Source organism: Olea europaea, chromosome 15 (genome assembly GCF_002742605.1).
Source record: "Olea europaea var. sylvestris chromosome 15, O_europaea_v1, whole genome shotgun sequence".
NCBI classification, from domain to species: domain Eukaryota; kingdom Viridiplantae; phylum Streptophyta; class Magnoliopsida; order Lamiales; family Oleaceae; genus Olea; species Olea europaea.
Genome location: NC_036251.1, coordinates 27,203,357 through 27,230,371, shown reverse-complemented (window position 1 = coordinate 27,230,371; position 27,015 = coordinate 27,203,357). Strand labels below are relative to the sequence as shown.

The following is a 27,015-nucleotide window of genomic DNA, read 5'->3' as shown; positions in this document are numbered from 1 at the left end:
TCTTTAGCCCATGTTTGAATCTCATTAAGTTACATTCCGTTTTTCTTTTCTTTTTTTATTTTTAATCACACAATCTTCTATAAAATAATATTACACGTAAATCGAAAATTTTTCCTTCTTTTTCAACCACTCATTTTTCAAAAAAATACCATTCCACCGATTTTTATTTCCAAAACATTGGGGCCAAACGACTGCTTAGCAATATTCCCAACAAGTTGGCCCTTAGTCCCCCCTTTAAAAGCAGCTATTAAACAAGAGGGATAGTGACCCTGAGCGCTTGTTTGAGTCCAATTCTCTTGATAAGAATGAATTTTTGAATAGTGTATTGATGAAAAATATGTGATTAAAAAATAAGAAAATTTTTTAGATTTACATGTAATATTATTATATTGAAAAATGTGTGATTGAAATGATTTCAAAACACTGTTTAAAAATTTATTTTTTTCCAAAAAAGAGGATCAAATAGGGGCTTAGTATACCATTATTATAACACGACATCTTGACAATTCTTAAGAAGTGCTATTTAAAAATTAATGTTAAGTTAAACCAACAAGAGCGAGTCCAAGCATGCAAGCAAGAAAATCCTATTGGTGATGATTTTTTTTCGTAGTAACTTTTCTTTTGTTCTAAATTTTAGAAATAACAATAAGGTTTTAAACTACACAATTTTGTGATTTTTTGCTTGCTAAACTGGTTGAACCCAATTTTTTAGGCGAATAGATTTTGTAGAAATGATTTTTTGGGAAATATATAGTTACAAAGTAAGAAAAACTTTTGAAATATTTTTATTGAAAAAATATATAATTAAAAATAAATATGAGAAAAAATATTTTTTTTAAAATAACATTCAAAGAGACCTCAATTACAAACTTTAGCCCTTGTTTGATCCCCATTTTGGGGGAAATAATAAATTTTAAATAGTAGATTGATAGAAAATGTGTGATTAAATAAAGAAAAATTTGGATTTGTGTATAATATTATTTTATTTAAAAATGTGATTAAAATTAAATTTTGAAAAAATGAATTTTTAGAAGAATGATAATCAAACAAGAGCTTAATTTATAATCAAAATATCAATGCCTGAAAATACAAAGATATTTTAGGATGAAATATTTTTCCGCTGATTCAAAGATAAGCAAGTTTGAAATTCGTAGATTTCTGCAAACGGTCGAAAATTCAAAAAAGTTCAAAAACTGGGCGGGTTGAAATTTCACATGCAGCAAAACTGAATTAAAAAAGTAAAAATCCCTCCCCCCTCAATGAACTCTCTCTCTTCCAAATTTGAAAAGCTCCGCTCTGCCATCCCCTCCGCGCCTACTATTTCCTCTCTCTCTCTCTCTCTCTCTCTCTCTCTCTCTCTCTCTCTCTGTATATATACACGGATACATATTCACTCTTCCACCTTATCACTCTCCCAACATACACACAGAGATACGTTGTGAAGGATAAAGCGTAAGCTCCGAATCGAAGCTTATTCCGAGCTTTTCTCTGGGTTACGTCTCCATTGAAATCTTGCGAGGAAGTAAGCTCGATTTTCATCCCCTTTTACCATGCACGCATAATTAATTTTGGGCATCTGTAAAAGTCAAATTTGAATCTGGATTATTCTTTCTCCAAGTTGCATTGCATCTGTTGTAGATGTGAAACATCTAACCTTTAAAATTTATAGAATGTAATCAAGTTTTAGGTTAAGAAGTATATTCCCAATTGCCCAAATTTTGGATTTAGCTGGATCTGCTTAATATTTATATTTCCTTGGAAATGCCCTAGATTATATTTTACTCGACAGACTGAACTCCTATTTTATAGATAACAATACTCGTATTTGATTATTTTTCTTAACTTTCTGTGCATATTTTGGAAATGGATGTTAACTGCTTGATTGTTTTACTCAGATAATGGAGTCACTGCCAGATGCACTAGTGCAATACATTTTGTCCCACATGAATAATGCTAAAGATGTGGCCTCTTGCATCTGTGTCTCCAAGAGGTGGAAGGATTCAGTACCTTATCTGAGAAGCCTATTTTTCCCTCGAAATCTTCTTGACAATCTTACCAATGGAGATACTCCTGATGCAATCGTGAGGCAAATGATTTCTTCAATTGTTGAATTAGAGGAACTTGTTGTCTATTGTCCATTTTCCAGTGCTGGGCTTGGATCATGGTTGTCAATAACAGGAACGTCCTTGAAGAACCTTGAGCTTCGAATGGATAATATAATCCCACACCATAATTGTACTGAAATCCCTTCAAAGTTGGATCGCATTGGATCTGCGAGTAATTTGGAGTCCCTTAAGCTTTGGGGTGTGCTAATGATTGATTCGCCCCAATGGGATGTTTTCCTTAGGCTAAGAAATCTTGAAATAGTTGGTGCTAGACTGAAGGACACTGCGCTGTCTGATGCACTTTTTGCCTGTCCTAATTTGACTCATCTGTTGCTTCTTGGCTGTGAGGGTTTAAAGTCTGTTTCAATTGAGCTTCCTAATCTGGAGCATTGTAAGCTTGATTTTTATGGAAATGGTAACTGCTCGCTATTTCTCAATTCACCAAAACTTGAATCCCTTGAAGTACAAGGTTGTAGTTTGATCAGAGTCCACGAAACTCAATGCTTGAAAAACCTCTCAATTGCCAACAATTCAGGTGTTTTATGAACGCTTTTACACTCTCCTTTACTTTCCTTTCAGTGTCTGATACTTAAATTTGAGTTTTTTGTTCTTGACAATCTTTTGACCGTCAAATGACAGGGCGCGTTTATATGGTGGATTTTGGAAAACTTGTGGCACTGGAGTCCTTGGCCATGAGAGGAGTACAGTGGTGCTGGGATGCCATAAGCAAAATGCTTCAGATGGCTAGTGAAGTGAAGCAACTATATATGAAAGTGGAATTCACTGGGGATTTCGAGGAACTTATGCCCTTTCCAGAGATTGATTTTGTTGACTTCTTTAACAGCCACCCCAAGCTGCAAACATTTGACATACATGGTGCCATGTTTGCTGCTCTTTGCCAAAAGAACAGCTTAAAAAATGTGAGTTCATTGCGTATATGTGTTATCTTCAGGGTAAAAATGCGTCGCTTGTCACCAAACTTTTAGCAAAATTGTTAAATCCATCACTTAAACTTTGTTTTAACTTGGTCACTTTATCTATGCCCATTAGTTATTTGCCAATTAGGGTGTCAAATAATGGTCATGACGAAATGACCAAAATTCGACAAATGGTTAAGTTCAACGACCAACTTAACAAAATGAAGTTCAATTGCCAACATGAGAATTTGCTTAAAGTTCAGTGACCACTAGTTTTTTACCCCCAATCTTTTATTAAACGGTTATTCTAACTATTTGTGCTTGGTCACTATTTAGAAGAAACCAGAACATCAAGATTTGTGAACCTTGTTTGAATCCTGGAACTGAACAAAAGAAAGTTGTTCAAACAATAGTGATGTTGAGTTTTTCGATCTTAGAATTTACCCATGAAATTGTGCTCTTTTTGCAGGTTGATTCAAGATTTTCAATTCCGTGTCTTGAGAAAGTTATGATTACAGTGAGATCGCCATTGAATGCTGAACAAAAGATGAATACTTTGGAATCTTTAGTAAACTATGCCAGGAATTTAAAGAAGATGACAATAAAGATTCTTCAGATGAAGAGTAGCCATAGCAGTGCAGATGATTTCTTTGAAGAAATTTGCAGATTTAGATACATGAATCGTAAGATTGTTTCGATTGAATAGTCATTGTGATTTCTCTTACTCCATTTTTTCATGGTAAATCATAAATCCATGGATTTTCAAAGCGGATTATGTTCCGATGTTCTACTATGATTTTCACATCAACTATCAAGTGACACATTCATAATGAACTAATTTCCTAGTTTTGAAAATGCATCTCTGTTAATTATCCTATTATTCGCTCTTTGCTTATAGAACTTGATGTTCTATGGGTAAAACTCGTCAAGGGCTATAGTCTGTAAAGCCTATGTTAGAGATGGACCCACACGAGACAAGGTATCAAGTTGTATTTGCAATGCGTAGAGTGTTCCTGAGCTAGAAATCCGTACTTGACATCCATGATAGGAACAATCAATGACCTTGGAAGAATACTATTTTGATTTGAATTAATCTAGTGATACATAATGGAATGTACACTCTCTCACATGAAATGTGGGGTCCACCCGAATAAGTAACGTGGGGAGGGGTTGTACACTCTTAAGTACATCCTTATATACCACTAGCACCACCGAATTTGTTTTAGACTATTGATTTCAACTAACAACAGAGTTATGATTGGTTTATAGCTACCAACACCTCACATGGAGGGTGGGTTAATTTTTTGACATTGTTTATTTATGTGGGTTCATACTTTTGTGAGTTTTCTGTAAGAATATTTATGTACACCAATAATTAAATAGAGAAAACATTAGATTGATATTTTTCAAGTTATAATCCACCTAACAAAACGAACCGATAATATGCTCATCATTATACATTTATTCGAGAGCGAAAAGGACAAGACAAAACCAGAAACTATAGTATTATCTCTTTAATAATCTTAATCTAAAGAAACAAATAACAATTTTCTCATCATCTCAAACGATAGACGGACGTCACATTTACTAATTTCATATCAAAATTTCATCGTGGATGATAGAAAAGGGAACAAAAGATTGAAAATTTCATCCCGTAGTACAGATTATAATTTAGATTAGACAAACCCTAAATTAGCTTCTTCTTTTGGAAGTACTGCTTTAAGTATGAAAGCTGGGCAATTGAAACCAGAATGCAGATTCCCAAGGACATAATACTGAACCATGCCACCCGAGCATTTGTCGCTTCGCTCACGATTCGCATCTCGGCTTCTCTGTGAGGAGAAATACACAAACAAAGCATCCACTGAGCTCATATTATGACTAGGAAATCAACTATATTTGGTTGAACCAAGGAAAAGAGAATGATATGAATACTTGAGCAATATTAGAATCTTGAAGGAAGAAGAATAAGCAACACAATTTAATAACACCACATTAAGAGAGGAAGAAATTATCACACCTGCTCTTAAGATACAAAAGATTTTCATGAATGGCCTCCACAGCTCCTTCAAGCTTTCTCAGCTCAAGTTCAACACCCTACTAGAGGCATTAAATAAGTTAATAATTTCTAGAGCACCAGAGCTTCAAATTTCACCTACTGCATTAATCCAACGTTTTGTTCTCGTAAAGAAGATACAAATGAATTTTCGCCTGAAAACATAATATCATGTAAGGAAGCTAAAAGGGCTTACCTCGATTTTCTCCTTCCTTGCAACTGATTCCCAATCCTTCGCTGCAATTCCTGTTTTCCAGTCAATGTTAACACTTATACCCCCACCTCCTGGATTATGACCGTCAACCCAGAAACATGCCAGATAGTTGCCAGCCTCACTAGTCGTGAATGCAAATTGACCGTGTGTGGAATTTTCGAGGTGATGAAGGTTATTGCCATATGGCGAAGTAACCTACAAGAGCAACAGAAATCACCATTTTAGTTGAACCTGCAGTGAAAGGAAGAGGTCATGCTGAACATGCATCGCAACTCCATCGTTAAAAGTTGCAAGTTCTATTGGGGATTTTGGGGGGGGAGGGGGGGGGGGGGAAATTAGTTTTCTATTAACACAGAAAAAAAAATTTAATACCAAATCCCTCAACTCCATACATAGAAAGAAGAAAGATTAGTAACATACAGAGAGAAGAAGAGGAAGAGAGACTGATCCTAGAATATAACAACAATCTGAAGACTGGAATGACTTTACAAACTCATCCAGTCATGTTGCATCCAATAAAATATAAAATGCTTGTCATAATACGAGTCCCGTTTATTATCATGCCTTTCTGATCAATTGAAATTTAAAAACCAATCATTCAGCTTCCCAGGTGCCTAGGAAGTGCTAGATGCACCCACAATAAACTCAATCAATTAATATCCTGTGAGAACATGTGTGAATGCTACATCAAAGGCTTTTTCTAGCTCATCAGGAATTACAATTCAAACTTCAACAGGATACTGTTAGCCATTACCTTAAACGGGCAGTAAAAAGATCCACAGGCCATAAAGCAATGATAATGAAACAAAATCCCAGATTTTCCGGAATCGAGAAAATTATATTTAAGGCAAGAAACTTTTTCCTCCTTCCCTTTACCCTCTCAGTGCACTTCACAAGAAGTGTATGGAAGAGAATCAACACCCAAAACATGGAAGAAAAGCAAAAATACCATTTCATAAAGCAATCAGGCATCATCTTTACTGAAATTAGTCAGTAACGTTATTCTTAGCTTTAGCATCTGATGCAATTGCGTATCATTCGATTCATACCATGTCAAGTGCCTAGAATTAATATAGAAATAATCCAGAAAGAAAAATAGTTTAGCACAACACATTGAAATTAGCTATGAAGGAGACTAAACCATGTGAATCCTTTCCCTCAGTCTAATAAAAACATGTCTCACAAAAATTTATACACACAGTCCAACTGTCCAAGATTCAAGTGGGAAGATTCTTCACTCTCTTTCTTTCTTTATTTTTATTAAATTACCCCTTTCATAAAATCAAGCTCATTTATAATCACCGTAATTAAACTATAGATATTAACATTCGTCTCTAGCTCGGCAATCTAAGCCATATAATTTTTTTTTCAATAAAGAACCTTTTCAAAACGAATCTCAAAATTCCGTCTTAGTCTCAAAAGTGAAAATTTCTATAGGGCGCTGAATAGATTAAATCAGTTTACTTTAATATTATTAAAAAATCGGGCGTTATATGTTTTGTACATACAAATCAAATAAAATGTATGTGCATTTATAATGAGAAAAAATTGCGCAGTGTATATATATATATATATTTTTATAAAAACCCTAACCTTGGTGGAAATAGTGGGGGTGGGGTGTACATGGTCATCGGAAATGACAACGTAATCGGCCAAAACGACAACGTTATTCTGGATTTCCTCCGAGACACACTTGGTCCCACTGGCCGGCAAATTCAACCATATGGCCCGGCTCCTCTGCAATAGACACAACAAAATTAACAGGAGCCCCGCGCGCACATTAACAACCGTCGCCATCATTTCTTTCACAAAACCCAATGTGGGATTATAGCAGTAATACGTATGTGTATGTGCTTTGGATCTTGAAAAATGGAGTCTCCGTCCAGATCAAACAGATCGAATCCTGCAGTCTTATCGGATTCTGGTTTCCTTTTCTTTTAACTTTGATTTGGTACTACGTGTACTAACAGGAGTCTTCGAATTTGGAAGAATCCTGATAAAATTAATTTCATTGTTAGCCACTGTACTTTGACATAATATTCAATTAGGTCATTCTACTTCAAGTTATGTCGATGGGGTCACTGTACTTTAATAGTTTGTCAATTAGGTCAACAATCTTTAATCCTGTCCCTTTTTTGGTTTTGATAAAAACCAGTTTATAAAAATTTTCAATCCAATGAAATGTGTGATTGAAAATAAATTTTAAGAAATAAAGGACAAATATGGACCACTTTGTTTGTGTTAAGCATTGATGTGATTGTAATAAAATGTCCTAAAGAAATTAATACAATTAAAAGCTCATTGTTCATATTAGACTTGTATAAACAGCCAGCACTTAGTGACGGTTTGGAATAACTTAAAAATGTTGTTAAAAGAGTAAAGTCAAAGTTAACAAATAATTTTAACTATATGTTTATGAGATATACAATTTTTATCAACTTTTCAATCATATATCTTATCAACTTTATCAAGAATTGCTAAAAGTTTTATCAAAAGCTCGATCGTCAACCTCACATTAATTAAGAATAACTCACTTGTTACGACGCACGCTACAAAGATTGGCATCACAAATTCAATCTTGAAAAAAGCTCCCTACACAAGCCCATCCACCCCCCATGTGACAGCCCATGTTCATGCCTTGTGCGAATGGGCCTGTATAGGTAGCACAACTGTTCAATCTTAGGGTACATAATTATAATGTATACACTATAAAAGGTGTTTGACGTCCATTTTGTTTGAAAAATGAATTTTAGAATAGTAGATTGATGGGGAATGTGTGGATGAAAATAAAGAAAAGTTTTTTATTTAAGTATAATATTATTTTAATAAAGAATGTGTGGTTAAAAAAAGAGAAAAATAAATTTTGATAAAAATGGGAATCAAATGGGACCTATATTAGATACGCTGGACAATATAATAATTTTCTTTTGTTCCACAGCAACAAAATGAAGCATGATCATATATCGTTAACGTTCATAATTTTCTTTCAAATCAACCAACTTATATCCTTTATAGCTTAACACAAGTCTTCACCACTTCATTACCAAGCAAGCTCCGGCTCAAAATTAAAGTCTAAAAGTATTGGAAGAGTGAAGTTTATGGACAACAGTAAACGTGAGGACAGGGACCCTCAAATCGCCCTAATTTTTAATTTGATTTAATTTAATTTTTTATTATTGTTTAGTGGGCTACGTTAACATGCCCTAGGACTTGGTTATCCCAATTGTCGCAAATTTGAGCTCGTACCAACGGGCCCAACCCAAAAACTGTTGCCAATATTAAACCCAAATAGAACCGCAATCAGATGAAAGTACATCTGAGCCATTCATTCAGAGTGCGATGAGGATATAGGTGGCCCACACTCACTCTTATACACCTGTAACCTTTCTTTTATCACAAAAACCCTTCGCCCTTTCGGGTGTCCTTCAAATTGTACATTTTCTCACCGAGTCTACACGCAAAGAACCTCAAGTTCTCTGCAAACATGTCTCAGGTACTGTTGCTAAATCTATAATATTGTTCAATTTTGATAATTTTTCTTTTTATTATTTGAAAATAGATCGTGTACTAATCGTGACTTTGATTTTGACGTTTCTTATCTGTGTCCTTCCATTAACGGAAAAAAAAATTCTATTCCAGCTAATATTGGTTATTAAGAACTTCTAAAGCGTTTGATTGATATTGATTTTAGATAATTGATAATCTTAAAGTAAAATCGGTTCAGTTGATTTACTGCGGTGTAATTTAATTTAATTTTTTATTTTTTCAGGATGTAAAAACTCCTCCGGTCTCGACAGATGGTATGCCTTTTTTCTTCGCGTTATCTTTGACGATTTTCTGATATGAAATGATGAAGTTGCTGAATATTAATTCATTATGCATATTCGATCAAGAGTCAGATGATGAACAATACTATTATTACGCTTCTAGGAATTTAATAAGTAATTACAATATGTAATTTGGGAAATTTGGCTCGGTTTTTTGAATTGTTTAGTCCCAATAATGTTTTATTCAAGAGGAACAGCCTTGTTCAAACCTATTTATCTGTTTTGACATGTAAAAAGATATGAACTGGTAGAAATATAGTTCAGATTCAAGTATTATATATATCTGATTACTTGAAAGAAGTCAGCTTGAAATGGTTAGCTAGCAGATGTTTCTTTAATCTGACCAATCATGTGCAATATGTATTTAGATACATACTAAAATTTTTGTTTGTTCGTTTTCCATGCTATAAATTCTTGACGTATTAGTGAAATTACAATAGTTGAATGAAAAGATGTAGAACTGGATTTGGTATCGACATGATAGTGAGGATGCAAGGCTTCGAACAGAGAACTAAAATGGCATGAGAGTTGCTGATTTGATTATACTATTTTTTTTCTTTTAATTAAGTTTATGAATTTAAAGTTACGTGGTGGAACCTAGAACTTCAGGTGCAGGAACATGAGACTCAAAAAATGAAACCCTTCTAGCCAATCTAACTTTTACATTTGATTGTAAATGAAGGGAATAACAAATTTGAAGATTTATTTTGCCTTGTGGTGTTATCTGACTTATCCAATTTTACCACTTTCCATGGGACTGATAGGATTCTTAATGCAGATATGCTTGAAAAATACTTTATTATAAATTTATTCATTTACTTGCTTTGGTGTTATTGTCTTCTAATATGTTTCTTCTTAATAAACTACATATAGTTTAGGACATGCCAATTGGATGACTTAAAAATAAAATAAAATTATGCACTCTCTTTTTGCCTGTTTAATGCTTGTATCAATTTTGTTTTTTCATTATGGGCGTTTTTAGAACTTTTCACTATTTAAATTTTTAAAATATAATTATGAATATTTTCCCAATTCTGAAGAATGTTTGTGTTTGCTCTCAGAAGAGAAGTCCGATGCAGCTCAGAATAAAACTTCTACCGAGTCAAGCTCTGTGGAAACACAGTCAGGTCAGAGAGGAGCAACCCCTGCATCAGTTGGCGGGATGCCAAATCCCTTTGATTTCTCGGCCATGACTGGACTACTTAATGTTTGTCCTTTTCTCCTTTTTGCCCTTTGTTAAATTGAAAATGATTGCATACTAATATTTTTTTTAAATTCATTGCATGCTGATCATGTCACTTCCATTTAAATCTGTTTTGATAAAAAAGCAAACTGTATGAAAATTGAAAAGGTTTATTTATTTCGACTCGTGAGGCTCAGTAATTGCCTGTCTTTCTAACTGTGGAAATTGAAAGATCATGGTCATGTCAAAAGAGTTGAGGGAGTGAAACCTGGATGAATTTAGAAGATTTGTAGTATATCTCTCGAACACGATATTTTGGGCATTCGCAGAACAAGTCCAGAAAAACACACTAGATATATTGTTTCCTAAATTCTATTCTATGTTGTAGGATCCAAGCATCAAGGAATTAGCCGAACAGATAGCAAAAGACCCTTCATTTAATCAGATGGCTGAACAGCTTCAGAAAACCTTTCAAGGTGCTGCTGTTGAAGATGGTATCCCCAACTTTGATACGCAACAATATTATGCAACAATGCAGCAAGTTATGCAAAATCCTCAATTTATGACCATGGCTGAGAGGCTTGGAAGTTCACTAATGCAGGTATTAATGGGGTACAATTGCACTGACTATTGGATAAACTATCACCTTACATAGGCTTAGCATGCTAATTGAATCATTCTCATTTTTTCTACAGGATCCATCCATGTCCAGCATGCTTGAGAGTTTGTCAAATCCGGCTCAAAAAGATCAACTCGAGGAACGAATGGCCCGTATCAAGGAAGATCCTTCATTGAAACCTATTCTGGAAGAGATAGAAAATGGTGGTCCAGCTGCTATGATGAGGTCATTTCTTTTTCTCAGATTCTGTAGTTTGGTACATTTGTGGGTCTGGTGACTTTTGGTATTTTTATCAAGTAAAATATGTTCAACATAAGATGATTGATTCATACGGTGGCATGTGACTGAACACTTAATTTATTGATCCAATTGATTTGCTTTTCTGGTCTGTCCTGATGGTGAACAACATGCTATGAAGGAGTATGGCTGAAAATCACTCTTCAACTTCCTCAAATTATTGCTGACACATGGGCAAGATTACATATCTTAGTAGTTTGGTTGTTTAAATACTATGAAATGAAGATGTGAGGCACCTATATTAAACCTTTGACAAGTAATGATTGTTAACAGTCTCAGAATATTTCGAAATTCTTGTAATTTTTATATAAATTCGTCATATCATATTGGATTTCTAACCCACATGATATTGAATTTCTGACCGTGCTAATATTTTCATCCTTGAACGGCACATTTCTGTGATTTGGCAGTAGTGAGAGTGTTATTTATGTCAATTAGGTACTGGAATGATAAGGATGTTCTCCAGAAGTTGGGTGAAGCAATGGGATTTGCTGTTGGAGGAGAAGCTGCCTCATCTGCCGACAATGCTGCTGGTGAAGACGAAGCAGAGGAAGTAAATGAAGAGGAATCCATTGTTCATCGCACTGCTAGTGTTGGTGATGTTGAGGTACATTCCCAAACTTATAAATACAGAATTAAAAATTAAATAGCAAGCACTGGATGCATTAAATTTTTTCCCCCTTTTTTTCCTCTTGTTTTTATCTTTGTAAGTAAACCTCAGTCCTTGAAGTCGTTCAATCCAATTAGTGAACTACTAAGCTTCTCTGTTTATTAATATTTTAATAATTTTACTCTTAGTTTTCCTGGTAGCTTTGCAGTGAATTTAACATAATTTTTCATGAAATATCTAGGGTTTGAAGAATGCGCTAGCTGATGGAGCTGATAAAGATGAAGAAGATTCCGAGGGAAGGACAGCCCTGCATTTGGCATGTGGATATGGAGAGGTATATATATTACCATGCTGACCTTTCTTTTGTCATTTTGGCATCACGGTTCAATCAAAATACTTGACATGCTATACTATCTATATTGTATTAGCACTTGACCTTTCAGCCATTTCACAGGCTTCTTTCAGTTTTTAAAATTCCATAGAGAGAAATGGGTTGCACATCATCACATGCCACTGATTTTTGACATGCTACCTTCTCCGACATCTGGACTTCCATTTTTCTTTGACAATAAGTTATTGTCATTATTGTTGTCTTACAGTTTTTTGTCCTGTTCCACCATATTTCTCTCTCCCCCTTTTTTCCTTGTATCCGTTATTTTTCAAATTTCTAATGGATAGATTATCTGAAGTCTGAATGATTGCACTCATCCCGTACTTCCATTCCAGGTCAAGTGTTCTCAAGTTCTTTTGGAGGCCGGGGCTAAGGTGGATGCTTTGGATAAGAATAAGAACACTCCTCTCCATTATGCTGCTGGTTATGGCAAGAAGGAATGCGTGGAACTTCTATTGAAGAATGGCGCTGCTGTGTAAGTCATCTTCCATCTGACCTAAATGTTTGTTCTGCTTTGGAGCTGCCTCGTGCTTAATTAGTCTCTTCTCTGCTTGTTGGGGTTTTCAGCACACTCCAGAATTTGGATGGCAAGACACCTATTGATGTGGCCAAATTAAATAATCAAACTGAGGTACTAACGCTGCTTGAAAAGGACGCATTTCTGTAAGTATGGGTTGCTTTAGGCCCAGGTGCAGTTACAATCTTGCCATGTTTTATTGGGGTGATTGTGTTAAGCCCAGGTTGTTTTCTTCAGTTGGCATGCCAACTCTGATATCAAAGTCATGTTTGCTGCTGTATGATCATAACACTTGTGGATTTATTTATTAAATTACGTAAATTCGAGGATGGTGGTCACTTGTAATGTGACGAGAATTTGGTTGATTTCTGGGGGCTTAATTATGTGGTTCCGATAGAGATGGATAATGTTGCATGCTGAATTTTGCAATGTTCTATCGTGCCAGCAGATATATAGACCCGAAGGCTTGATTTGATAAAGTGAGTTTTTTCTTTAAGTAAAATTAAAATAGTGGAAAAGGGTACAGTGATACACGTATGTATAATTGGATGGTTTTTATGTCACATTATTTATGGTCGTATTAGTAAATAATAAAAGGGTGATTATATTGCTACCACAATTTTTATTCCATACACCAAATTTTAATTGCTATTAAATTCTTCAATCTTTGTTCATTATAGCAATTAATTCCTTAATTTTTTTTCAATCAAATTCTTATCTTCAATATTATGAGGGTTTTTTTTCTCACCCATTTTTATGAAAAAATGAATTTTAAAATAGTAGATTGATGGAGAATGTGTGGATGAAAGATAAGGAATTTTTTTTGATATACGTGAAATATTATTTTAATAAAGAATGCATGGTTAAAAAAAAATGCATTTTGAAAAAAATGATAATCAAACGGAGCATATATTAAATAGTACGTAACATCCTTGATGATGATTTATGTCAAAAAATTACGTTTTCTTGTTTTGAAATGAAAGAAAGATATTTTTCACTCTTTTCTTCTATATCTTTTAAATTATAATGGAAAATGCGTTATTTTACACTGTTTAAACAAATTTTTGAACATAAATTTATTATTAAATACAAAATATGTTAATTAATAAAAAATGAGAGGAGGATAGTTAATTTTTATTCTATTACATTTTATTTTTCTCTGTTTTATTTTTAACTACGCAGTCTTTCATAAAATAATATTACACGTAAATTGAAAACTTTCTTTCTTTTTCAACTACTCATTTTCAAAAAAAAAAAAAAAACATCGTTTCACCTTTTTCATCTCCACAAAATGGGGGCTAAACGGGGACTTGAAAATCGTTAGGAACATAAATATTATAATGAGTAAAGATTAAGAGCCTTAAGTACAATTAAAATGTGGTGTAGGAAATAAAAATTATGATGTGATTATAATTACCTTAATAAGATTTTTTAAAAATATGGTGTAACAAACTGATGATATACCCACCCTAATATTAATTGTCATTAGAAAAATAATCAAATTTTAAATAAATTGGTCATCCGCGTGGCATCTATGATATAGAGAATATGCTAAGACAAAAGGCTCGAGCCTCTTCTCCACGAAGCAACTTTTCCTTAAAGCCGCCCCTCGAAGCATAATCTAGTGATGCAAAAGACGGGAGTGTGGTAGTCTCAATCTTACTGGCAGCCACAGTGTGAGGATTCGATTTTTGAGATATGGAATTGGACTCATTGTGGGCACCGTGTACGGGTAAGTTCTTGTTCCCTGATCTGATGGGACACATCCCGAAATTTACCTTTCTCACGATACTTCAGGGGTGAGGTCGTGGGGGCCCTCAAGATTGGGGTTCAACCTTCAACTTTTCCTTGAAGCAGAAAAAATGGAGAAAGAAAAAGATAAAAGAAAAGATGAAGAAAAGGGAAAAGGGCAAAATGGAGGGGGGGGGGGGGGGGGGGGGGTGATGGGACACATCCCGAAATTTACCTTTCTCACGATACTTCAGGGGTGAGGTCGTGGGGGCCCTCAAGATTGGGGTTCAACCTTCAACTTTTCCTTGAAGCAGAAAAAATGGAGAAAGAAAAAGATAAAAGAAAAGATGAAGAAAAGGGAAAAGGGCAAAANAGGCAGGACCAAATATTTCAGCAGTTGAGCTTGAGTGGAGGAGAAGGTCCACAGTGCCTCTCTAAGGTTCAACTCCCAGATTTCCTCTCAGCCACGTCCATCAGTAGTCCCATAACAGTGCTGAAGAAATACCTCATTTAAAAAAAATAAAATAAAATAAAAAATCGTTATTCAGTTTGATTGGTACTTAGCTTCAATATATGTGGAAGAGGACTTATTGTTGCTTTGTTCAATAAAATTATACTATTTTCTTATGTATTAGATAATTTGATAGTAAACTTACTGTCACATAGACGGCTATTAAGTATTGGTGAAGTTGAATAGTATTATTCAATAAAAAAGAGGTTTATAGACGTCAATACAAATTGATCCAAAAAGTAAAAAAAACTAGTGCTTGGTTTAAATTTATCTCATTATAATTTTATCTAATTTATAAATTCAGTTAAAGACAAATATTTTTTTAAACACACATTCATGACTATCAAAAACGAGAAAAAACAAGTCAGCCCATGAGCATAGCTCAAGAAAAATAAGGGGTTTGGATCAGCCAAGGGCTTGTCTTAAAATGAGCTTGAACCGCCAGTTAGTTATGTTAGAACGAATCAAGCTCATGAGCAGCTCGATCCGTTTGTCATCTCTAATTACACATTAGTATTATTTTTACTATTCCTTTTTATTATTTATAAATGTACTAACTTAGATTTAAGTCATGTTTATAAACGATTTGTGAACATTTAAATTATACTTATATATTTCAAGGAACTCACGAAAAAATACTACTCATTCATTCATCTATCATTCATTTTATAAATTTATAATTTTAAATTATTTATAAGCACAATTCATACAAGTTTTAAAACATTTTGGCACTTTTTGCCACTAATTTTTATCAATTTACAATTTAAACAATATAATTTTTTTCGTACAAGCAACCGCGGTACATTACAACCCAAGTCATGTATGTTAACAAAAACTCGTGTGAGGACAGATATACCTCCCCACCCATCAAATATCCATAAATTAGATAATAAAATAAATGATAATTAGCACAGAACGTCTTTACCTTTTAATGTTATTGTGCAAAAATATCATTACCTTTCATTTTTGAGCATTTTCACTACTATTTAACCTTTTATTGCAAAAAAATCATTTCATCGAATTTCTCATTAAAAAAATTTTAAAATGAAAAATATACCTTCATATTTATATAAAACGAAAAAGAAAAGAAAAACTTTTTAAAAAATTGCAAATGAGTTCAAATAAAATTTTAAAAGAGTAATTAGTACAAAACACTTATACTTTTCAATATTATTGTGTAAGACGTTCATATCTTTTTTTCTTATTTATTTTCGCCCTTATTTTAACATTGCGTTGCGAAAATCATCATTTTCATCCATTTTTTCAATTAAAATGGTAAATTGATAAATATATTCTCATTTAAATAAAACAAAAATAAAATATAAATTACAACTATGCTCTTTAATTTTTGAAAAAATTACAATTAAATTCCAAATAAATAATTGAAAAAGAAAGTGATTTTTTTTAAAATTTTTTGTTTTTAATTATTTATTTAAAATTTATTTGTACTTTTTAAAAATTTTTGGGATCATAGTTGTAATTTGTTATTTTTTTTCTTTATTTTTGTTTTATATAAATAGGAGTATATTCATCAATTTACAGCTTTTAATTGAAAAAATGGATGAAAATGATGATTTTTATAATAAAATGTGATGATAAGGGTGAAATTGTCAAAAAAAAAAATGAAAAGTATGAATTTTTTCACAATAAAATTGAAAGATAGGACGTTTTGTGCTAATCACATTTTTAATAATTTATTTGGACTAATTTTCAAATTTTTAAAAAGTCTGAGTGTATAATTTTTCAAAAATTTTGTTTTTGATTTATTTAAATCGAAAGATATGTTTGTCATTTTATATTTTTTAATTGTGAAATTGGATGAAAAGTATATTTTTTATATTGTTAAAAAAATGATAATTAAGTACATTTTGTACAATAATACCGAAGAGTCGCACTTTTTTCTGTTCTCTCTTTTTTTTAGGGTTTACTCTTCGCTTCCCTCTTACACGGTCGTCGTAGTTCAACTACGGATCTCTTATGTTGTCTTTGGAACTGGGTATTAATAGCATTTTAATCGAGAATTGACCGATTTTTATTCAATGTGTATTCAATAAAAATATTAGAAAAGTTGTAGTTCGCTGGTTTGAATTTATTTTATAAACTCGATATGGTTGATGTTGCAGGTGATATTTTTTGTCAGGTCCGTGTAATTGGATAAGTAATCGGAGATGGGTAGGGCTAGGGAAATATCTCGGTCCCCGTCTTACCGAAGGAGGTATTCGCCATCGCCGTCGCCGTCGCCGCTGGGGCATAGCAGGTATAGCCGCCGTAGCAGGAGAGATAGAAGCCGATCCCCTTATACTTATAGCAGGTGATACCCTTTTAGTTACTCTTGTTTCTATCTTATTTAAGTGTACTTTAGGCAGAATAGTTTTATGATTTTATTTTAATTTTTTTTAAAGAAGATTCAGCTAATAGTCGTGCAAATTACATGACCAATTCGATAATAAACTGTATGAAAAACAAGTTTAAACATTACATCAAAAAGTGTGTTGGTGGCAACGAAACAAATCAGTGTACAGAATTGTATTGAATGAAAATATAGCGTGAAGTTGCTTCTTTTTTCTTTTCTTTTTCCGCCAAACCTGAGTGTAGTTGAATTAGGCTTCTTTTGAGTTTGTGTTTGATGACTGAAAGAACGTTGGAGCATATATCTTTTGCTCTTGAATATTCAGACTAATAGATCGTGCTGTCCTGGAAAGTATAATGTCCTCCAATGAAAAAGCTTAGGTTTTTCCGTTTGCTTAGATTGCCTTCACGTCATGAGAGCCTTTCTGGATGATCATGACCTAAGCTACTATAAATGTTGTGTATAATTGATCATCTTATTGATTTTATTTTTTAGATGATCTAGCAGATGCGTATGGCTTGTGTACTTTGGTGTTCCTAGTGCAATGTTGCTGCTTATGAGAGTTTTCACTTTCCGTCAGCACCTTGATATTCTATCATGCTGGGAGTTTTTCCTTACAAACTGATAGAATTTGAAACATGTATCTTAAAACATAGCATGAATGAGATAGAGAATGTCTTTGTTTGAGAAATTAAGATAAGAAAAAATAGCTTCCCTTCATCTGGGAAGTGAGCAGGTGATGGGTGCCGATGGGTGTCCTTTCGTTGCTCGATTGTGATATTAGCGGTTACTTATGATAAAAGATGGAGGACACAGTTTATTCTTTGCAATACATGAGGTAACTGTACGTGCTTTCTTAATATTAGACGGTGGGTTCGGACAAAGCGAGATTGCAAAACATTGTAGTGGACAATATTTTCGTTTGAAGCTCAACTGTGTTACTGTATTCTACAGAAGGAGAAGTCGTTCATTGTCCTCACGGCGCCGAAAAAGTCGTTCTCCAACTCCACGACGTCATAAAAGTCGTTCTCCGACTCCAAGACGTCGTAAAAGTCGTTCTCCAATGCCAAGGCGGAGTAAAAAACAACGAAAGAGGAGTACATCATTATCTCCCTCGAGTTCATCTCCCAGTACAAGTGCTGGGTCAAAAGAGATGAAAGATGCAAGCGAAAAATTAAGAAAAGAGGAGGAAAAGAAAAGGTATAATTATTGCCTCACGATCTTGATACATTTTCTAGTTTCTTATTTGTATTTTTGCATGTGCGGTGCTTGTTCACATTTCATTTTTTTTCATCCGTATCTAGTTTGAATCCAAAATATCCTAATAACTTAATATTTGAGATAAGGATGATAGAAATAAAGTTTTACCGTGTTATGTCAGAACGATTTATTATATTCACTTGGCAAAGGCTAAGAGATGTATGCAGCCGGTGATGACATGGGATTTTTTATGACATTATCTAATTGCCATTTAGGCAGGAATCAGGATGATGACATTCTGTAAGCACCAGAATAATCATTGGCTTATGTTACCCAGTTATTTGCTTTTGTGTGAATACTGACTTAGTATGCTGATTAAAAAATGAAAAATACTGACATTTGCTGGATGATCTTAGCCCTTGTTTGAGTCCCTTTTTTTTTTTTTTAATCAAAATACACTCTTCAACAGTGATTTGACATCATTTCAACCACACATTTTTCAATAAAATAATATTATACGCAAACTCTAAAGTTTTTCTTATTTTTTAACCACATTCTCCATTATAATACTATTTCAAAATACATTTTTTGATAAAAAAAACCCCTGAATATATAGTTGAAGCACGTTGAAGATGTCATTTCTTGAGGTTTAAGACAGGTCTTTGTTGATCTCTTTGGCCTGGCTGATTTCCTAGTGGATTCTTGTTTTGTGGTTTTGTGAAGAAAATTAATAAAATTGGTCGTACCATTGACCAAAGCTGCCTCAATATTTATTGAAACTGTAAGCAAAAAAAAAGTTCCAATCTTAAACAATTGGGATTGACATCTCACTTGGGGATGGTATCCCTTAGCGTTAATGATCCTTCGTAATCAACCAGATTGACTGTATAGTGAATGGAAATCTTTCTCAAAGAATATTTATTCAGTTTGTGTCATGTTTACATTTATCTTACAATTAATAATACTTTTCTACTATTCTTTTCACCTAACACGACGAATTTCTAGGAAATAGCTGTTTCTCTGTCATTTTGTTGCAAACTCTGTAATCCCAAACCGCATGCCCTGTTGCCTTGCCTCTCTAATTTCTTTTTCATTTTTTAAACAGCTTTTTATATATCCCGAAATTCACGCTGTGGTTTATTCAACTTAGTTTTCTAAAGAAAAATGTTACGATTCAGGTTTTACTTTTTTATCATGACTTATTTGTATAATGTAAAATTGATAGAATTTTAATGTTAATCCTAGAGAAAAGGCTCACATTAAACCCCATGGACTTGAGTCAACGAAATAACATTTCAGCTACTCTGGTTTAAGTTTGGAAATAACCTTCTAAAGGAGCTGAGTGGAAGAATGATATCCATATAGCCAACTCCATCCAAGTACATGCGGCTTTTTTTCATTTAACTTCTATATTTTCTTTGGTCACAAGGCTTTTGAAACTTGTCATCTACCATGGATTCTATTTTTAATGCTATTCTCGAAAATGGATACAAGGATTGTGGAGCCTGTCACTGCATAAGTCAATATGTTTAAAAGTACGTTCTTTTATTCTAACAGCAATATGCCATTTGCTTGGTTATAAATCTGTTATAACGAAAGGACTGAAGTACTCTTAGTTATTAACGTGGAAACTGCAACAGTTCACTTGACATTCTTCTCAACAGGATTAAGTGAAGGAAGTTTCTGCTCTTGTTATATTGATGATCCCATTGTAATCTACTATTCAGCAGTTTCAAAACTGAATTTTTTGGATCAGGATTCCGTTAGAGGTATGCATTGAAAGCATAAGCATGTATGTTTAGTGCCTTTTCGACCTTGGAGGTTAGTTTGTCATTCATTTGAGTTATGCACCAAGGAAAAATGATAATGACTGAGCATTGCTTACTTAATGTTGTTCTGTATTCTACTTAAAACAGTACATAATTTGTTCTGGTTTTATACTCCTGTTCTCCTTATCTACGTCGTCTTCATTGGATCAGTAACTATGTCCTATTTAACATTCTTACTCTTTTCCAGGCGTCAACAGGAGGCAGAATTAAAATTAATAGAAGAAGAAACTGCAAAGAGAGTAGAAGCAGCAATTCAGAAGCAAGTTGAGGAGAGCTTGAATTGTGAGGAGATAGAGCTTGAAATACATAAGCGTCTAGAGGAAGGTAGGAAGAAACTTGTTGCTGAAGTTGCAGCCCAAATTGAAAAAGAAAAGGAAGCTGCTCATGTCGAAGCTCGGCGGAGAGAGGCAAGTATCTATTACGAATTTCTACTGTTTTCTTGGTCATTCTCCATAAACTGTTCTTGGCAAACTTATTTTTTTAATTTTTGTTGGCATTTGATAGTAATAACGACATGGGTTTCTTAGAAGAAAGTAGGGAGTTGTTTTCCCCCAAAAGTGTGCCTAGCAATAGCTTCTTGTTACATGCTAGAAGCCCTAGTCCATATTTGGCTAAAGGAAGCTCTATGCTTTGAGAAGGGATTTTCTCCCTTGCTTACCATACTCTAATTTAGTGCCTCCATTTGGTTAAAATTTTATGAGCCACTCATTTCGCTATGTAAGATGCACTTGTATGGATGGATGTATCGAAATGTGTTGGCAACTCAATGCCTAGGCAGCCCTGCATGTGAATACAAGTCCCTGGTCCAGCCTGCCTCTTCCTTTTGCTCAGGCCTGCATGGGCCTGTATTTAAAAGTTATGTTTTAAGAAACTTACATTCCTTTATTTAAAATTTAAAAAGAAAATTGTTATAGTGATTCCTGGAACGCCTAGAAAAAGGACCGTGTTGAGGGGCATCTCATAACTGGGACTTTCAATTTTTCCCAAAGGGCTTGAAATATTATCTTGCTGGGAGGCTGTGTTTACTTCCAATGAATCTTGTGCTCATAGTATAAATTACTCGATTCCTGAAATGTGCAGGAACAAGCACGGAGAGAGAAAGAAGAGCTGGAAAGGCTACTTGAAGAGAACAGAAGAAAAATGGAAGAAGCTCAAAGAAGAGAAGCTTTAGAACAGCAAAGAAGGGAGGAGGAACGCTATAGAGAACTGGAGGAGCTGCAAAGACAAAAAGAAGAGGCAATGCGAAGGAAAAAACAACAAGAGGAGGAAGAACGCTCAAAACAAATGAAAGTATTAGGCAAGAACAAATCCCGGCCTAAGGTGTCATTTGCCCTAGGTTTCAAATGATTATTTACCGCTTCTTTATTCTGTTTTTCTTCTGTCACTTACTGCGTGCTTGTTTTGTATATTCTGGAAATAATTCTATGCTTAAAAACTTGTTAATGGTGATCTCATATCATTTGTTATTTATCCAACTCGCTCTCGTCTTCTAGAGCTCTAATATATGGCAATCTTTATGAGCCCACGTACTTAGTAGTTCTCTTCGGTATGTGCTCGTCTATATAGTAGGCATGAGGTTGGTTTATAGGTTCTCTATCAAATGTAACTTTTTGTTGCTTTATTGGGTATCAAGAAGATAATGAGGGGAATGGGTGTGTTGATATAATTAAGGGAAATTTCTTTTATAGATCCTACTATGTTTGTTCAGTTCATGTGTATGTTTACATAATTTTACGTTTAGGGCAAAAAGAAAACTTTGGGCCCGTTTAGTATGGTTTTTGAAAAGTCAAAACAAGCCTTTAAGACTCAAAAGCTGCTTTTGGATTCATTTAACTAATTTTATAAAAGTGTTTCTTTAGTTATAAGAATTTTTAGAAGAAGATGATTTAATTCTAGAATATAAATTTATTTTGGAAGTACTTATAAAAGTTAGTTTTCAAATAAAAATGAAGGCCGATTACTTAAAAAATTGTTCTATTGAAAGCTAAAACAAAAGCAACAATTATGTCAAATAGATTTTTTATATATTTGTTGACTTTGAGCATGTTTGACTGCGGTTAATAGTCAAGAAAATTAAATTTTGTTGGTAAAAAGTGAACTTCTGCAAAACCCTAGTTGAACAAATTTGATTTACAATTACTTCAATCTCAGAACAATATTTATTGACTCTTCTTCGAGGCTAAGGATTAATGCAAATTCTTGTCAACTCAAGATCAAATTTGATTTATAATCACTTTAATCCCAAAGCAATCTTTATTGACTCTTCTTTAAGGCTAAGGATTACTACAAATTCTTGTCAATTCAAGATCAAATTTGATTTATAATTACTTCAATCCCAAAACAATCTTTATTGACTCTTCTTTGAGGCCAAGGATTAATAAAAATTCTTGTCCCCTTGAGATTGATTTCACATGTTTGGACAATCAAAACGTACAAAAGCATATATTATTGACAATGAAATTACAAGAAGACCACATGAAAAAAGACAAGAAGAACAGCATGAATTAATAGAATGGACAATCACATGATTGTAAATTGTAATGTCCTCATGTCTCAAGAAACCACAAAGATCCACTCATCTTTATTTCTCCTCTTCTTCAAGTATCTATTAACAAGAAAAAAGAAACCTTTTTTTTTCTTTTTCATCAGAAACCTCCAACGATTAGTTTACCTAACGCACGAACTTTACCCTAAAGTACGCACATACATTTATAGGTATTACTTTGTATGCATTTAAAATTAATTTTTTAGTAAATTTAAATAAGAAAAAAATGATAAAATGTGTGGTTAAAAAGCTGCGACTCTCGTAAAATAAAATAATTAAATTCTAAATCCAGAATCAGAAACAAGGTTTGAACTGTGCCCGTGGGCCGGGTTGTCATGAACCAAAAATTTTGTCATTTCTACAAAGGAAAATGGCAAAATTTTTGATGGTCTAATTTGAAACAAACAGCAGGAAGCAATTCAGATTTCTGGGGTCAATTCCTTCTCATTTTCTGCAGAAAAAACGGGCAGTTTTTACGTAAAGCACTGAGCTGTCACTCTCTCTCTCTCTCTCTCTCTCTCTCATCCTATATATACACATATACATACATACAATGATACTCATATCATTAACACATAATTGCAAGAGTGGGACCCAATGCTGACTATTTTTACATTTATCGATGTCTCTTGGCTCCTCAAACTGGGCCCCATCTCCTCTCTAGTTGGTATATGTCCAAACCTGCATTTAATTCTACTACCCCCTTAAACATCATCTCTGCCGTCCGATTATTCAGACTAATCTCCACCGTTCATTTTGTGCGCGTGAGGACCAATCGGCGTTTTCTTTGACCACTTTTCACTGCAATGACACGCTGCTGTTACTGCTGGTGAAACTATTAAATAACTTCGACGCGCCTGAAGGAGTGTGAAGTATACATTTTTAATTTTAAATCAATCACTTGGTATTCACGATCGGAGAAGCGCGTTGGAAACAATGACCTGTTTTTCGTTATTCGGGTTTGGGTTTTTTCCTTACTCTCCGGTGGCGCTGACAACCCGACAATAACGGGTATCGGGGCGAAACCCTTTTGACATGTATTCTACAATTTTCTTCTTTTAGAATGTCAAAATATGGCCTATATACTTACGATAAGTACTTTGGGAAACAATTTTTCTTCTTTGAATTTCAAATTTTATTTGGTGAATCATCTATTTTGTAATTTTATTTTATAGGAATGGTAAAATATCTCTAGCTCATCCAGCACGTGTCAGGTAATCGGGACAATAACGAAATCCGAAATTAAACCTTTTATTTTCTATTTTGAAAAAAATACTTAATTGAGTAATTCAGATGATAAATGATAATACTTTCATGCCGTCTCGTTTATCGAAAATTTCTAACACGATGGGGATGGGGGAGAGTTGCCCTTTGCGATCCTCAATTATTATTATTATTATTATTATTGACACAATGAGTTTAGAATATAAAGATAATTAACCTTCAAAAAAGTTAACCACCAACTTTTGGCTCAAAAGATTTATATTTTTCTACTAATATTGTTATTTTATTTAGATTTTTTTAAATCTATAAATGATTTTGAGAAAATACAGTCCATGGAAATACTTGCACTCTTGCCATGGAAAACTGAAGGAATGGAAAACCTATTATATGGCTTGACCATCTAAGAACATTCTTCAATATCCATGTTCCTTTCGTAGAGGCGAAACAAGGATTAATCAATCTTGGGTTTGTAATTTTTTTTAAAACGAGTGTCAGTTGAAGTCAAATAGATTTTTACTGAAATTAATGTTGGAGTGCGATCAAAATATAATCATTATATCTATTTTAGTAGCTATCTTTGATTAACTATTCTAGTTCATTGTATAATGTTTTTTCACTTCAATATATGCGTTGCATGGTTCGTCACGAGTTATTCAAAAAGATATCAAGAACCAACCATGACGATTGAGAACTATAGCATAAGAATAGGCCAAAAGTTTTGATCGCGATGAATAAGATTTATTGAACTAATTTCAAGCAACCATTTTATCTCGCTATGACTTTTTAGTTTAGTATTTTTATAAATTGAAAGGTATGTTTCGAATAACATCACAAGTAATTCAAAACGGTATTAAGAACTTTTCCTAACATTCAAGAATTTTAATTTGAAATTGACCCTCAAACTAACTTGATGAAATGGGCCAATTACAAATTTTTTCGAGGGGTTAGATGGGCTTGAGCTCACCCCTGTCCACCCATGGATCGATCCGACCCTATTTCTTAGGAGAGAGTGAAATGGGTTCAACAATGTGGCTAATGTAAATCACTTGGCGTTTTTTGGTAAATAAGCTAATGGTTTAGTCATGGCTAACACAATTGTCTGATTAAAAATGTGAAGGGCGGTCCTACACAAAATAAGACGCAAGTAAGACATGAGCTACTTATTCGATTTTTTGGGTCATAGAGTAACGCGGAAAATTAACCGTGATTCCAAGACTAAGTGAATGACATGATGTAATCTCTCTCTTGGGGGCAGTAAATAGTAATTTATAATGTAAATCTATAGGAGAGATACCAGTAAATTCTTGTAAGAAGTGTGTAATCCATAGGGTCTCCAATACCAGAACCTAAGGAGAACATGAAACCTATTTTTGGCAAAAATCATTTAGGTTCACTCAAAATTCTTTAGAGACAAAATTGGACCCTATTTTTCACTGAAGGCTGGGTTTAGCAATTGTCCTTTTTCTTACTACTGTAATAATTTCATAAATAATCTTTTTCATTGAAATTGATGCATTCCTATTAGTGGACCACAATTGAGCTTGTTCACGTGTTACATCTCATTGACTTTTGTTAATATGAAATTTGAATTAATATCTTACAAAGCCACTTCAAAATTAATCTTTATCGTTGAAATTAATGCATTCTGAATAGTAGACCTCAATCAATCAGAATCTTAAACCTAAGCTCTGAATTTTAACCCGTATGTTAGATTTTAAATAATTTTCAAATTAAACAATTCCGTACCTAATCTTTATTGTTGAAATTAATTCATTTTAAATCGTAGAATTGAATGATAAAAAATCTCAAACCTAGAATAATCCACAAGTTATATCTTTGTTAAGAATACTTAGTCTTTGTTACTGATATTAACGCATCATGAGTAATAAATTTCAATCAATCTAAATTCCAAACTCTAAGATATATCATAACAATACTCGTGTTAGATCTAGGTGACTTTGTTAATGAGAGGTTTATAACGATCTCATACACAACTTGCACTTATTGTTGAAACTAACGCATTCTGAATAGTAGACCTCAATCGATCAAAATTTCAAACCCTAATATCGGGATAATCCACACATCAAATTTCATTGACTTTGTCAATCAAATGTTTAAAATATTTTTTTACAAAGCAACTTCATACTAATTCTTTAATATTAAAATTGACGCATTCTAAATAGTAGACCTCAATCGTTGAAAATTTCAAACCCTAAACTTAGAATAATTCACGTGTTAGTTTCGTACCATAAATAGAAATTTGTCGTATAAAGGATCAAAAAGATCTATATGATAATTGAAAGAAAGCAAAATTGTTCTAACCTTTTATTTTGTGGTTCATAAAAGTGGGATGAGCCACGAGAGATGATTTTTCAGATAAATGCGCGGTAGTATAATGAAAGTATCATAACTTTTTTTCCTAGTAAATATAATAAATCAATCAATGCCCAACCAATTCTATGTATATGCTCATAAATCAATCAACTTTTGATAATAACCATTTTCAACAAATTTGTAATTTTTTTTTTCTGAGGAGGAACGTAGAGTTCATTTATTTTAATAGTATATATTGAATAGATTAGATTTTGGAATAAGCCACTTGTGCATTCTTTTGTTTCATTATGGTTGACACTCCACTGATTTTCAAATTGAAATGGACGGGAAAGTGTGTTTCATTTTAAAACTGTCCACTCATGCTACGACGCGTGACACAATTTTGATTCCCTCATTAATCGGCAAAATGTCCAGAAATGTCAACTTTTTTTTATTAAAATTTTAAAAAATCACTATTTTGACCCACGTCAAATTCAAATATTGTCATTATTAAATTCATTCATTTAAACGTTATTGAGTCATACAAATTTTATATATTCATCCCATTATAAATAC

The 27,015-nt window shown here is 33.5% G+C and overlaps 4 protein-coding genes across 8 annotated transcripts; 3 read left to right on the top strand and 1 right to left on the bottom strand.

Moving 5' to 3' along the window:
- Positions 1–1,229: 1,229 nt before the first annotated feature.
- Positions 1,230–3,856, top strand: LOC111410725 (F-box protein At1g10780). 2 transcript variants are annotated; one of them, XM_023041212.1, is made up of 4 exons: positions 1,230–1,522; positions 1,896–2,640; positions 2,745–3,025; positions 3,492–3,728. In XM_023041212.1, the coding sequence occupies exons 2-4, from the start codon at positions 1,899–1,901 to the stop codon at positions 3,726–3,728; spliced, it is 1,260 nt and encodes a 419-aa protein (XP_022896980.1). In that variant the 5' UTR covers positions 1,230–1,522; positions 1,896–1,898. The 2 variants fall into 2 exon arrangements, with proteins under 2 accessions (XP_022896980.1, XP_022896981.1); XM_023041213.1 differs by lacking the exon at positions 1,230–1,522 and having other exon boundaries at positions 1,899–2,640; positions 3,492–3,856.
- A 654-nt stretch (positions 3,857–4,510) lies between these two features.
- Positions 4,511–7,275, bottom strand: LOC111410724 (transmembrane emp24 domain-containing protein p24delta3-like). 2 transcript variants are annotated; one of them, XM_023041210.1, is made up of 4 exons: positions 6,886–7,275; positions 5,275–5,487; positions 5,043–5,119; positions 4,511–4,854 (listed from the first exon to the last, which is right to left on the bottom strand). In XM_023041210.1, exons 1-4 carry the CDS (start codon positions 7,090–7,092, stop codon positions 4,710–4,712), a joined length of 642 nt encoding a protein of 213 aa, XP_022896978.1. In that variant the 5' UTR covers positions 7,093–7,275; the 3' UTR covers positions 4,511–4,709. The 2 variants fall into 2 exon arrangements, with proteins under 2 accessions (XP_022896978.1, XP_022896979.1); XM_023041211.1 differs by lacking the exon at positions 6,886–7,275 and adding an exon at positions 6,047–6,765.
- Positions 7,276–8,633: 1,358 nt separating this feature from the next.
- LOC111410723 (ankyrin repeat domain-containing protein 2B-like) lies at positions 8,634–13,165 on the top strand. Its single transcript, XM_023041209.1, has 9 exons — positions 8,634–8,785; positions 9,062–9,092; positions 10,181–10,326; positions 10,691–10,903; positions 10,998–11,146; positions 11,657–11,825; positions 12,070–12,162; positions 12,555–12,694; positions 12,787–13,165. The coding sequence occupies exons 1-9, from the start codon at positions 8,777–8,779 to the stop codon at positions 12,884–12,886; spliced, it is 1,050 nt and encodes a 349-aa protein (XP_022896977.1). The 5' UTR covers positions 8,634–8,776; the 3' UTR covers positions 12,887–13,165.
- A 3,676-nt stretch (positions 13,166–16,841) lies between these two features.
- LOC111410721 (uncharacterized protein At1g10890-like) lies at positions 16,842–21,882 on the top strand. Of its 3 annotated transcripts, none has more exons than XM_023041207.1 (5): positions 16,842–16,974; positions 17,102–17,289; positions 18,283–18,528; positions 20,545–20,764; positions 21,438–21,882. In XM_023041207.1, the coding sequence occupies exons 2-5, from the start codon at positions 17,147–17,149 to the stop codon at positions 21,702–21,704; spliced, it is 876 nt and encodes a 291-aa protein (XP_022896975.1). In that variant the 5' UTR covers positions 16,842–16,974; positions 17,102–17,146; the 3' UTR covers positions 21,705–21,882. The 3 variants fall into 3 exon arrangements, with proteins under 3 accessions (XP_022896975.1, XP_022896976.1, XP_022896974.1); XM_023041208.1 differs by having other exon boundaries at positions 16,844–16,974; positions 17,119–17,289; XM_023041206.1 differs by having other exon boundaries at positions 16,855–16,974; positions 17,102–18,528.
- Positions 21,883–27,015: the final 5,133 nt, after the last annotated feature.